The sequence below is a fragment of the Amia ocellicauda genome, chromosome 11 (assembly GCF_036373705.1).
Source record: "Amia ocellicauda isolate fAmiCal2 chromosome 11, fAmiCal2.hap1, whole genome shotgun sequence".
In the NCBI taxonomy this organism is placed as follows: Eukaryota; Metazoa; Chordata; class Actinopteri; order Amiiformes; family Amiidae; genus Amia; species Amia ocellicauda.
The window spans coordinates 20,047,473-20,058,959 of NC_089860.1; the positions used below are offsets into that span (position 1 = coordinate 20,047,473).

The 11,487-nt window shown below is 39.0% G+C and overlaps 1 protein-coding gene across 1 annotated transcript in view; it reads right to left on the minus strand.

The window, feature by feature from the left end:
* The window catches only part of col23a1b (collagen type XXIII alpha 1 chain b), a 170,140-nt gene extending 160,250 nt beyond the window's left edge, over window positions 1-9,890 (minus strand). The window contains exons 1-2 of the mRNA XM_066716293.1: window positions 9,357-9,890; window positions 4,740-4,809 (exon numbers count right to left, since the gene is read on the minus strand). Coding sequence (XP_066572390.1) covers window positions 4,740-4,809; window positions 9,357-9,644 — 358 coding nt within the window. The 5' untranslated portion in view covers window positions 9,645-9,890. The remainder of the gene's footprint in view (window positions 1-4,739; window positions 4,810-9,356) is intronic.
* Window positions 9,891-11,487: the final 1,597 nt, after the last annotated feature.

Below are 11,487 nucleotides of genomic sequence, written 5' to 3' on the forward strand. Positions count from 1 at the left end.
AATTCACTTACAGCTGTATCCAATCACTTGAGAAGGGGCTGGGGGTGCTAATTGCCAACACCTGGATTTAAAGCACTTCACGTGTGAAGCACAGCGTTACTTTGGGGCGACTTTTTGCTCTCCTTAAACAGGGAACTTCATATGTCACTTCATTTTCACCAACATTAAATGCACGACTACACCTACACTACATCATGAGCAACTTGCTGAGAAAATTATGGCCAACTTGGAGTCAGCTTCCCTGGCAGTGGCCAAATGTAAAGGCATTGTACAACCATTTTCCACTTCCCACTTTTTCAGGAAGGGATCAATTACATATTTTTTAAACCAAAATCTTGCTTGGGTGGCGGACATTCCGACCTTCAGTGGAATTTCTCTTGTCCAACAAGGTTTTGGGATTTAACACAAGCATTGGTACACTAATAGAAACACATGATTCAAATTGAGTTTGCAAACAAAGCTTCCCATCTTTGGGAAACCGGAAATTAAGTTAATATTTAACCAATTTGCTTATAGAGACTTTAAAAAGTTCTCTATGACAAGCACTATTAATAGTTATAACGAATACTACAGCTTCTCTGGGCTGTTGATTTCTATGAGATACCAACTGCCATGTGTGAAGAGAAAGAGTATTTTGTATTAATAGTACAACTTTAACAGGGTAACTAACTTTTTCCCCAAAAATGCAAATTGTCTTGTTACATCTGTTGAATACGGAGTTGAAAAGAGTAAAAATGACAGTAAAGGAACAACCCCCACACATTTTTTAGGTAATTCTATGCTATTACCACCCCATAAACTAAGATATAATCAAGCATACAGTTCATATGCTCATAAAAAGAGTGCAGGGGAGGTCAGCACTACCATTATCAGCCCTCTGCACAGTTTTCAGGATTATCCCCACAGGAGAGCACGGCTGAGCCTGGCGGCATCGTACCCCATTGTAACGCACAGAAGAGCAAAGGGTAAGAGGAGGCATTTCCTGTCAGAGAGAGGCAGCAGAGAGGACACTGTGAGCCAAGCAGTCTGAAACATAGTACCATACTAAGGATTGTTGTTTGCGCAATATGTCTTTTTATTTATACAATGTATGGGAAACAAATTAGTCAATGCTAATATATGTCAGGGAAAAACATAACATCTGTTACTCCAGCATTTTAGTGGTTTTGTTCATAATTCAACATGAAGACCATATTTGCACTCTAGCCCTGTCATACAATTAGGAAATGTATGGAAAAAACATACCAGCTTTCAATGATTTGTAGTAACCTACATTAGTTTAAAGTCACCCTGTTGAAGGTAATGGAAGTGATTAGCAAAGATGGTGTTGATATAAGTTCTTTACAGGGGCTGATCTTTGAACAAAAATAAATATTCACAGCGATTCTGAAATTGGTCATAACGACCTTTTGTCATTGTGGCACAATAAACATACACATGGTTCTAATATGTACCTCCTTATGCGAATCTACAGGCAACCAGAGAGCCGTATAAAAAGGAGATCATGTCACTTTGGCCATTAATCACTCAGAAGTACCTCCACTGCAGCACCCAGGTGTCAGCATCAGGAAACAGGATCAGCTCTCGGATGCTCCAGTTAGCATGGTGACACTTCCATAAGACATCTATATGATGCAGTTAATTCGATCAATGTGAATAATTTAACCTAAAACATATCACCTTTAATTAAACTTATCAACCTTGGCCGTGAGGAATGATTTATAACTTCACTTCATGCTGCCAAATGCTCTGGCCTGTGTGGGAGACATGGGTTACAATGGTATTCCTCATACATAGCCATTAATATTATATGAGGGTTCCAATAAAACATATGCATTAATCACACCCACTCCTCTGTGTATCCATTAATTTGCGTCCTGTTTGTTTTGTTTTCTAAGAGAAAGCTATTTCATTTTTAAAACGGCTTCTGATAAAAGCTTCTTTCACTGGGAGTAATGGTTACTCAGTAGACCATCCTGTAAAAGCCCCTGCTGAAGTGTGGTGTGTACCCGAAACTTCATGGTATGGACTAACACTGTAAACACACAGTAAACCTACTGCAGAATATCCTCCTCAGCTGCTCCATGAGTTCTGACAACCTTTATCTATTTGTATGCATTGAAATGTGTTTCCCAAATTAAACCTGCCACTGGGTGCTATACATGAGTCAGTTTTCCCATTATGACATCCAGTCCACTAACACTAACTAGTCTCACCTTACAATTTACAAGAAGTGCAGTAAGGTGGCATTTAACATATTGAATGCCTGAGAGCCAATAAATACACACACACACACACACACAAAGTCACATTGTCATCCAAATACCAAATGTAGCCTTCAATACACAAAACACCCGTCAACGGACAGGGCGGCTTTATAGAACTGCTCCACCCCTCAGGACCGATTCATCTGAAAGCTTCAGAAGTGGCCTTATAGCAACCATATGAAATTCTTTGACTATATCAAACCTTAGAAGGAAAATAAGCGATAACCTTTCAGCCATCTCCTTTTCAGCAACATGAATCTTGCATTACACACTGTAACACTATTCTGCCCACTGTGATTACAGTCTCAGCTGCTCCTCGAAATAGTTGCACGTGACTGTCATCCTCGGGCTTCGCATTGCTGGTTTGTTTTCATATTCACTTGTTTTTCTTTTAATACATTTTGACCCCTTTGAGGATTCCGAATGGGGGAGGGGTTCATCTTAAAAACAAACCCCCAGAGATAAAAGCAAATGGCATCCCCTGGGGAGACTTGCGACTGGATATTCATAAGCTTACCTCAAAGCAAGACAACCTTCTAGAGAAACCAATTATAAAACAAATAGATAAGGCCACCTTGGGGTCACCATGCCTGTCCAATCAACAACTATTTGTAATGGGGGGTCAAGCAGATGTATGGAAAATGCAAATTAACACCCCCCCACCCACCCGACCACCAACTGAAATTCCATACAAATTCAACAACATTTTTATGGATGATTCTTTCTATGGCTGCTCAGAAAAGAGTCAGATACAATACAGATTGTATTCATACAATACAAAGTCTTGCAATTGTAGACTAAGGAATACTACCACCCAAGCAATCAGGTAAATATGTAATATAATTCAGAGATGCGAGTTATGTGTGGGACTCCTAACTGAAGTGTTGGAGCTGAGAGCCGGCGGCAAGACGTAGACTCTTACTCTTAATTCTCTAGAGCAGTCGGCCTGCAGCCTCCTTTGCTACGCCATGTTGAGTTACTTTTTAACTTCCCTCTCAGTGTACCTATCAACTCCTATTACAGACTCAAAGCACCGGGGGCAGAGAGCTGCACACAGAGAAGGAAAAGTCCATCAGGGCCAATCTTCATGATGACTCAAATACAGAGCCCCTCACCTTAACCCTGACAACCAGGGTCTCAGCAGTCACAAGGTGTTAGAGCGCTCGCTGTCTACTTAACAGCATGTGCCCCGAATGGATATTATTATTCTTGAAAATAATAAACAGCCTGATAAGGGTCACATTTTATTGCCAAATGTAGTTTCCCTTTACTTAAATAACATTCATTAAAATTTGACGTATGATTCATTAACCAAATAAATGTTACATATCACAAAGAACTTCCCTTAGAACTACAGAGCTCTCAATGTTTATTTGCAATACATTTTTGTATCCGTTTGTATGTATATATAAACCTATATTTGAATTTTAATTAATAAATAAACCATACCTACAAATAATTATAAGCAGCTAGCACCTGGATAGATACATTCAAACTTACTGCCTTTCCCAATTCTCACTAGCTGACTTCTGTTCAAACAAATAAACCTACAACTTCGCTATATATGAATGGGCCAAATATTAGTAGTGCTAAATTCAAGGTAGCAAAGTTAAACCAGCTGGTAAACTAGCATGGTCTGGCTTTGGACTTCCCTTGTGCCTGTGTCACTTCAGTAAAGAACCATTTCCTCATTTACTGCAAAGTACAAATTGCCCTGGCTGCATTTTGCTAGCACCTCTTGTTTATAGCAGATTCTCACAGGAGGTTGAAGGGGGCTGGCAGCAATAAAGGTGGGCACACTGGTTCAAACTAAAATACAACAGCTAAACAATTTACCAAGGTCCGTTACTCCCACGAGCAACAGGCACCACATGCCTTTTAAAAGGACTTTGAAAACGTATTGAAAAGAAATGAATTCAACCACTAAATCATAAGAGGTTGTTAGGATAAAGGTAATGTCTTGGTTTGCTGTTGTTTGTTTTGTTTTTCTTTAATGCAACCCATGTGGAACTTGTATTATTTTGTATGAAGTAAGAATAAAGCTTTTTAGTCTCCCATACACATTTAGTAGCTTGACAGTGACGCCAAACAGGTAAATAAACTGTTAAAATGATCCGAGTTCTGATTTCAAGCCAAAGCAGTAATTCAAGACAATTGATGTAAATTGCCTCTGTAACATCTGCACTTCATTCCTGTCTAAGCATCACTCTGAAACATACTGAGGTTGTTATTTAAAATTTCAGCTTTCCAAAGCCAAATCGTCTCATGTTGAGAAAGTGGAATTAACAAAATTCTGAAAAAACAAAAATCAACCAAAAAAAAAAAAAAGGTAATACCAGCCTCCATGATTTCTTGATGAAAGACCTTCATCAAATTTAAACATTAAACCACGTCATAACACAAGAACCATTAAGATGCAAAATTGCACAATTGAAACTGAGAACAGTGACCAAGACCGAGTGGCTGACGTACCTGGGGGGCACGAACACTCTGGCGCCACATCCCTTATTGTCCGCAGTTTGGGCATCGCTTCGTTTAACCTCTGCAACATTAAAAGTCAGAAAAGATTGAGTTAAACAGAGTTTGTATGTATGTGTGTGTTGGTGGGGCAAACCAAAACTTTCTTACTTTTAAAACATGACATTGTAAATATCCCCACTCCTTGAAATTGACTAAAGTATGTACATTAAAGGTTAAGAGACTTTTTACAGTACCATTTGTCAGTCCCAAACATGAATCTGTGAGGCCACATTACTCCACTATTTTCATTACAACATAATCTTCAATTCAAATGGTTCAGGTTAATCTAAGTATTTTAGGATAACAACATTTTAGTCAACAGCAAGGTCATAAGAGATCTGCCCCAAAGACCACAGCTTTACAAGCCTCTATAAAAGCATCCAGACACATAAAACATGCAGAATGGAAGTGATTCAGATTAAAAATTACTGTAAAGTCAACTAAAGTAACACCACAGGTTATCGGGTTCAGTTTGAAATAGTGAAAACATTAAAATGGCAATGGGATGGACACTTTGCAAGAACAGGTTAGTGATGGACAAATTAAGCTATCAAATGAATCCCAAGAGATTAAAATAGACCAGCAGAAGACCACATAAAAGATGGGAAGATTAAATAATAAAACTTTGATTGAAACAAGTGGATAAGTTAATTCCACTTCCACATCAGCAATGGATCAATATAGGCTGATGATGACGACAATGATAAAGTCAAACTATTTAATATAAATTTTATTTTTTACTTTAGAGAGAGAGAGAGAGGGAGAGATGTAGTGAGAGATAAATAATGTTTCTACCATACTTTCCCTGCATGAAAACCAAATGATTACACACATTGCATTAAGAACATTCCAGTCAAATGGGAAGTATACACTCACCTAAAGGATTATTAGGAACACCATACTAATACTGTGTTTGACCCCCTTTCGCCTTCAGAACTGCCTTAATTCTACGTGGCATTGATTCAACAAGGTGCTGAAAGCATTCTTTAGAAATGTTGGCCCATATTGATAGGATAGCATCTTGCAGTTGATGGAGATTTGTGGGATGCACATCCAGGGCACGAAGCTCCCGTTCCACCACATCCCAAAGATGCTCTATTGGCTTGAGATCTGGTGACTGTGGGGGCCAGTTTAGTACAGTGAACTCATTGTCATGTTCAAGAAACCAATTTGAAATGATTCGACCTTTGTGACATGGTGCATTATCCTGCTGGAAGTAGCCATCAGAGGATGGGTACATGGTGGTCATAAAGGGATGGACATGGTCAGAAACAATGCTCAGGTAGGCCGTGGCATTTAAACCATGCCCAACTGGCACTAAGGGGCCTAAAGTGTGCCAAGAAAACATCCCCCACACCATTACACCACCACCACCAGCCTGCACAGTGGTAACAAGGCATGATGGATCCATGTTCTCATTCTGTTTACGCCAAATTCTGACTCTACCATCTGAATGTCTCAACAGAAATCGAGACTCATCAGACCAGGCAACATTTTTCCAGTCTTCAACTGTCCAATTTTGGTGAGCTTGTGCAAATTGTAGCCTCTTTTTCCTATTTGTAGTGGAGATGAGTGGTACCCGGTGGGGTCTTCTGCTGTTGTAGCCCATCCGCCTCAAGGTTGTACGTGTTGTGGCTTCACAAATGCTTTGCTGCATACCTCGGTTGTAACGAGTGGTTATTTCAGTCAAAGTTGCTCTTCTATCAGCTTGAATCAGTCGGCCCATTCTCCTCTGACCTCTAGCATCAACAAGGCATTTTCGCCCACAGGACTGCCGCATACTGGATGTTTTTCCCTTTTCACACCATTCTTTGTAAACCCTAGAAATGGTTGTGCGTGAAAATCCCAGTAACTGAGCAGATTGTGAAATACTCAGACCGGCCCGTCTGGCACCAACAACCATGCCACGCTCAAAATTGCTTAAATCACCTTTCTTTCCCATTCAGACATTCAGTTTGGAGTTCAGGAGATTGTCTTGACCAGGACCACACCCCTAAATGCATTGAAGCAACTGCCATGTGATTGGTTGGTTAGATAATTGCATTAATGAGAAATTGAACAGGTGTTCCTAATAATCCTTTAGGTGAGTGTATATGCATTTTATTTATGGAAACAACATTTAAATAAATGTAACTAAATTTCATTTTTATGAATTGTACATATATGCTATGAGATACAAAGAATCGTATAATTTATTTGACAGATTTTATGTGGACTGATATTTGATGGCAATATGTGGAAAAGGCCAATACATTTCCACCCTTAATAATATTTTATTCAAAAGCATTACTAAATAGATCTGATGTAGCTGCAGTTGTGAATTGCATAATCATAACATTACATTTTTAATAAGCAGTGTATTAGAGCCATCTATTGTTAAAAGACTGAATCAATACAATATAGGACTGTCGACAGAGGGCACCACCAAACCCACTTCATTAAGACAAAAGATCAAAAAAGCACATTGGGTAGTGAAAGTCAGCTGGAGCTTCACAAACCAAGCTCCAGTTGATTGATTGATTTACTGATTGATTGCAAGTTTTAAATGTTGATTTGTTGGGTAATACATTTCGTATCTACAGAGCAATGCCCTTGAAAGTGATACTGCTTTGCTTTGATGTAAGTTATAAAATGTTACTCCATAAAATAAGAATGTAGGTTATGTTCACAATACTGACACCTGACCGGTTTAAGTAGTGAAAGCTATACCGATCTATGGACACCTTGTCCACATGTATATATTCTTGGAAAAAAACACCACCCTATATTGGCAAGAAACCTAGAGAGACAGAGAAGGTAGTAAACAATGACTTCTCTTGTTTTCTCATTCTGCTGGCATCTACAGATCAAAAGCATTATGATTTTAACACATAGTTCAACTCTTACCAGTTCACACAGTTTTTGATTGGAGTCAGTGATAAAAAGTGGTCTCCATTGACTCTCCTGTAGGACACCCCAATTGTCTTAATTTGCATTAACAAGACAATACATTTCTGCCACTTGCCCTAATGTATAAAGTTAGGTACTTGAAAGTCTGCAAAATGAAAGTGCTTAGGGATACTACTGTGATTCTGTTAGAGAGAAATAAATACCTTCATTATGCCAAACAACAGGTACCCCCCCTCCCTTTTATCGATCAAATATCTTTTAAATCTTTGAGTACACCTAGCATAATTGTTCATATTTGTTCATATCAATCAGGCCTAAGCTTACAATTGTGGCTCATTTAAAACGTGTGCTCTGCCTGTGCATTGCATTACATGGCCATAAACAGGCAAAACTGCAACTGTAGAAACTGTGGTAGTGGGTACAGCTCAGCGGAATCGTGTAGATTTGCTTTTGCTAGCGAAAATAAAACAAGATATGCGCATAAAACGTTTCATACATGCTTATGAAATTACTCAACATAATAGGGGAATAAACCCGTTTATATGGCAGCATGGAAAGCCAGTTATTTTTAATAGCATCGTGATGAAACGCGTCATGAGAGTATTAAAACCTGACTTCAAAACTATTGTAAACGCTGTTTCCTGTGGTCCATATTACACATAAACACACAGATGTACAAGCACGTTGCATGAAAAAAGTAAAAAAAAATACATAAACTTTGTATTTACATTTTCCCTGCTGCGCATATTTCAAAAGATTAAACAAACCCCATAGGGATCGTTTATTGATCCATAGTTATTATTCTCATCGTTCAAGAAATCAGCTGGTTCATTTTCCACAAACTTGAACTTACAACTGCACAAGATACAATGTTCTGAATGTCTTTAAATGATCCTTGCATAATTAGCTAGAAATATCACTAATATTTCTACCAATCTTAAATGTCTATGTATTAACATATAAAGTGCATGGATGATTTTTCAATGTTAAACAAATCTAAGCTTGAGTTCATGCGATTCATTCATTCATTCATTCATCAAGTTAATTGCAGTGATATGACACATGTGACCGCTCTCTCATTGGCTGCTCACAGGTTAGTAATGTTGAGCTGATAATGACAGACATGCCCCAGTAATAATAGCATATTTCCATACTTTCAGTTGCACAAACCGTACAGTGCATATATTACTTTAATTTGCTGCAATCGGTGGGCACAGTCCAAACTCAAGGTAAACTTCACCCCCAATGCTAAACACACACACACGCATTTGAAAGATAACCCTAATCATCCCGTTTCTCTTTCTTTTTTTCTTCTCAGATTGTGAAGATTAGCATATATTTAAAGACCACCAAAACAGGTGAAACGCTGTTACCTAAATGCATGTAAAGTACACTTCTGCAAATGCCATCGTTTCTGGTGACTAGTGTGACTTTAACTTCACAACTATGCTTTGATGAAGATTGGTAGAAATGTGTGTAATCTCCGCATTTCTAGTTGATACACTTTTAAATTACTTTTGGACTAGTTTAGATGATGCATGATAATAAACAAAATTGTTCAACGTGCAATTTAAAGCCTATAGTAACATCAAAATATGTACTGTATGCTTGGCGTTAAGACCTTGGAGTATCTCCCAGGCTATACCTATATCCAATACATATATATGAAGTGTCCAGTACCTCTTTGAGCAGCGCGTCGATGGTATCCCGAAGGGCAGGTAATACAGATCCATCTTGGCCGACAATCCTGGTTTCTGCAGGTTGCAACACGGACTTCTTCTCCAACTCCAGCATGTTCACCCTCCTTTCCAACTGGGACGTTTTGAAACTCACCAAAAAGCAACATGCGATGGAGCTCAGTGACAGCATGAAGCACAGGACGGTGGGCACTGCCAGCAAACATCTCCACAGCGCACCTCTGCCCGGCTCTGCGCTTTTCTCCTTCTTCAAGTGCTCGGTAGGATCCATGATTGCGTTGGGGGAAACGTTCAACTTTCAAAAAGCGGGATGCCAGTCAATGTGAAGAGGAAGAGGCGAGTTGGTGTGCCCAGGCACTGGTCCGGCCGGCTGCGGGGCTCAGGGGTGGCGCACTGTGCTGGGCGCAACTCTCGCAGCTGTGGGAAGTGTGGGAGCCGCTGAGAGAAGCTGCGTCTGATCAGTCAGGTTCAGTTTTGTGCTCAAAGTGAAGTGGATCCAGAGCCAGTCCATTTACTTCATGCACAATTAAAAGTCTGGCCAGCTGGGGGTGCGACCGCCCCGAAAACCACGTGGAAAAAGGGGTAGAACACTTCCATTACATTACGTGCACTTTCTCATCACACAATCATATCTCGACTTAAGATGACATGTAATACATATAAATGAACTTTCAAAGACTTAGTGAGCTGTCGACGCTGAAGCAGATCATAAGGAACATCTGAACACAAACGCAGTGATCTTTTGTCGCAGTTATTCCAAGGTTTTCAAGTGATATGTATTGTAATTAATCATTTGTACACGTATATAATAATCCATGTGCTATGCTGTCCTCTATGATATCCATGTATGTATTCAATGATGTGTTTGTTTGCAAGGGGAAGGATGGAAACAAGTTCAAAATGACAAGCTTTGTGTTTGGCACAAATGTGAATGTTCAAAGCATGCATCCTTTTTGGAGGACACACAGTGCGACCCCACCCCCCGATTTAACATAACAAACTGAGAACAAATGGGCTTTACTCTGCAGACACCATTAAATGTAAGATAAACAGAATATAGGGAATAAACTTAAAGAGCAAAAACACAAGGTAGGCAGAAAGCAAGCATGTATTGTAAACTAAATACACCATGAAACTTCAGATTAAAAATTCCCTTCAGTTGTCATGTTTATTGATTTAATAATGCTTCACTTTCCAGTATCACCTTTCATATACTCAGACTAATAACGCTGAAGAGTCCTCTAGATGATTCAAATGGGCTCTGCTGATGAATCTTAGTGTAAATCAGCTTTATCAATGAAGACATATTGCTGCTGAGCCAAGACATACCCTGAATGCCAAGCTTCAGTATTTCTTTATACATTTTTCCAAGAATAATCTGGTGTCATTGAACTCTTGAAATGTCTCTTGAGGTTTAATAACTAAATTAGAGTTTTCTGGTATTGGAGGTAGGGAGCTCATCAAGTTGCTTACCTTTCATTTTGTGTAGTCTTTCATATTGAATTGGCGGATTTCCCAGGCAAAATGTAACGCTGACATTTTCATACCACTAGTGTGGTGTCTTCTACTGCACAGCTATCATATGCCTGTCATATGAAGTTCTGTAAGAGGTATAGAGGGTGAGTACGCACAATGAAACATACATCTTCAATCTATATTATTAAAGACCATAGAATGTGTAATATGAGGTTGTTTGAGTGGACTAAGGTGCACATAAGAAAATAGCTCATTGGGTGACTGCTTGCAATATGTTTTTTATCAATAATTCAGATTATGTGTATTTATGGTTAATCACCTAACATTTAAAAACACAGCTTGCATCTCATTAAAATAAATTCTATAAATCTGTAAATGCTGTTGAGAAATAGCACATCATGAAGTTCAGGCATGCACTTTAATAAGCAGTCAACAGAAGCCTCTTGGTTTCTCTCCATCTCGATGCCCCCCTCCCAAAAACCAAAACAAAATATAAAGAAATGCATCTGCCAAGCATGACAGCCAAATTAGTGGTGCGGTGGTTTTGTGGTGCTTTAAAAGATCTGAAGTAAGTTTCACAATGCATTTCATTGTAAAAACACTAAACATTTGTTTTGATTTCTAGTTTTGCCAGCAAG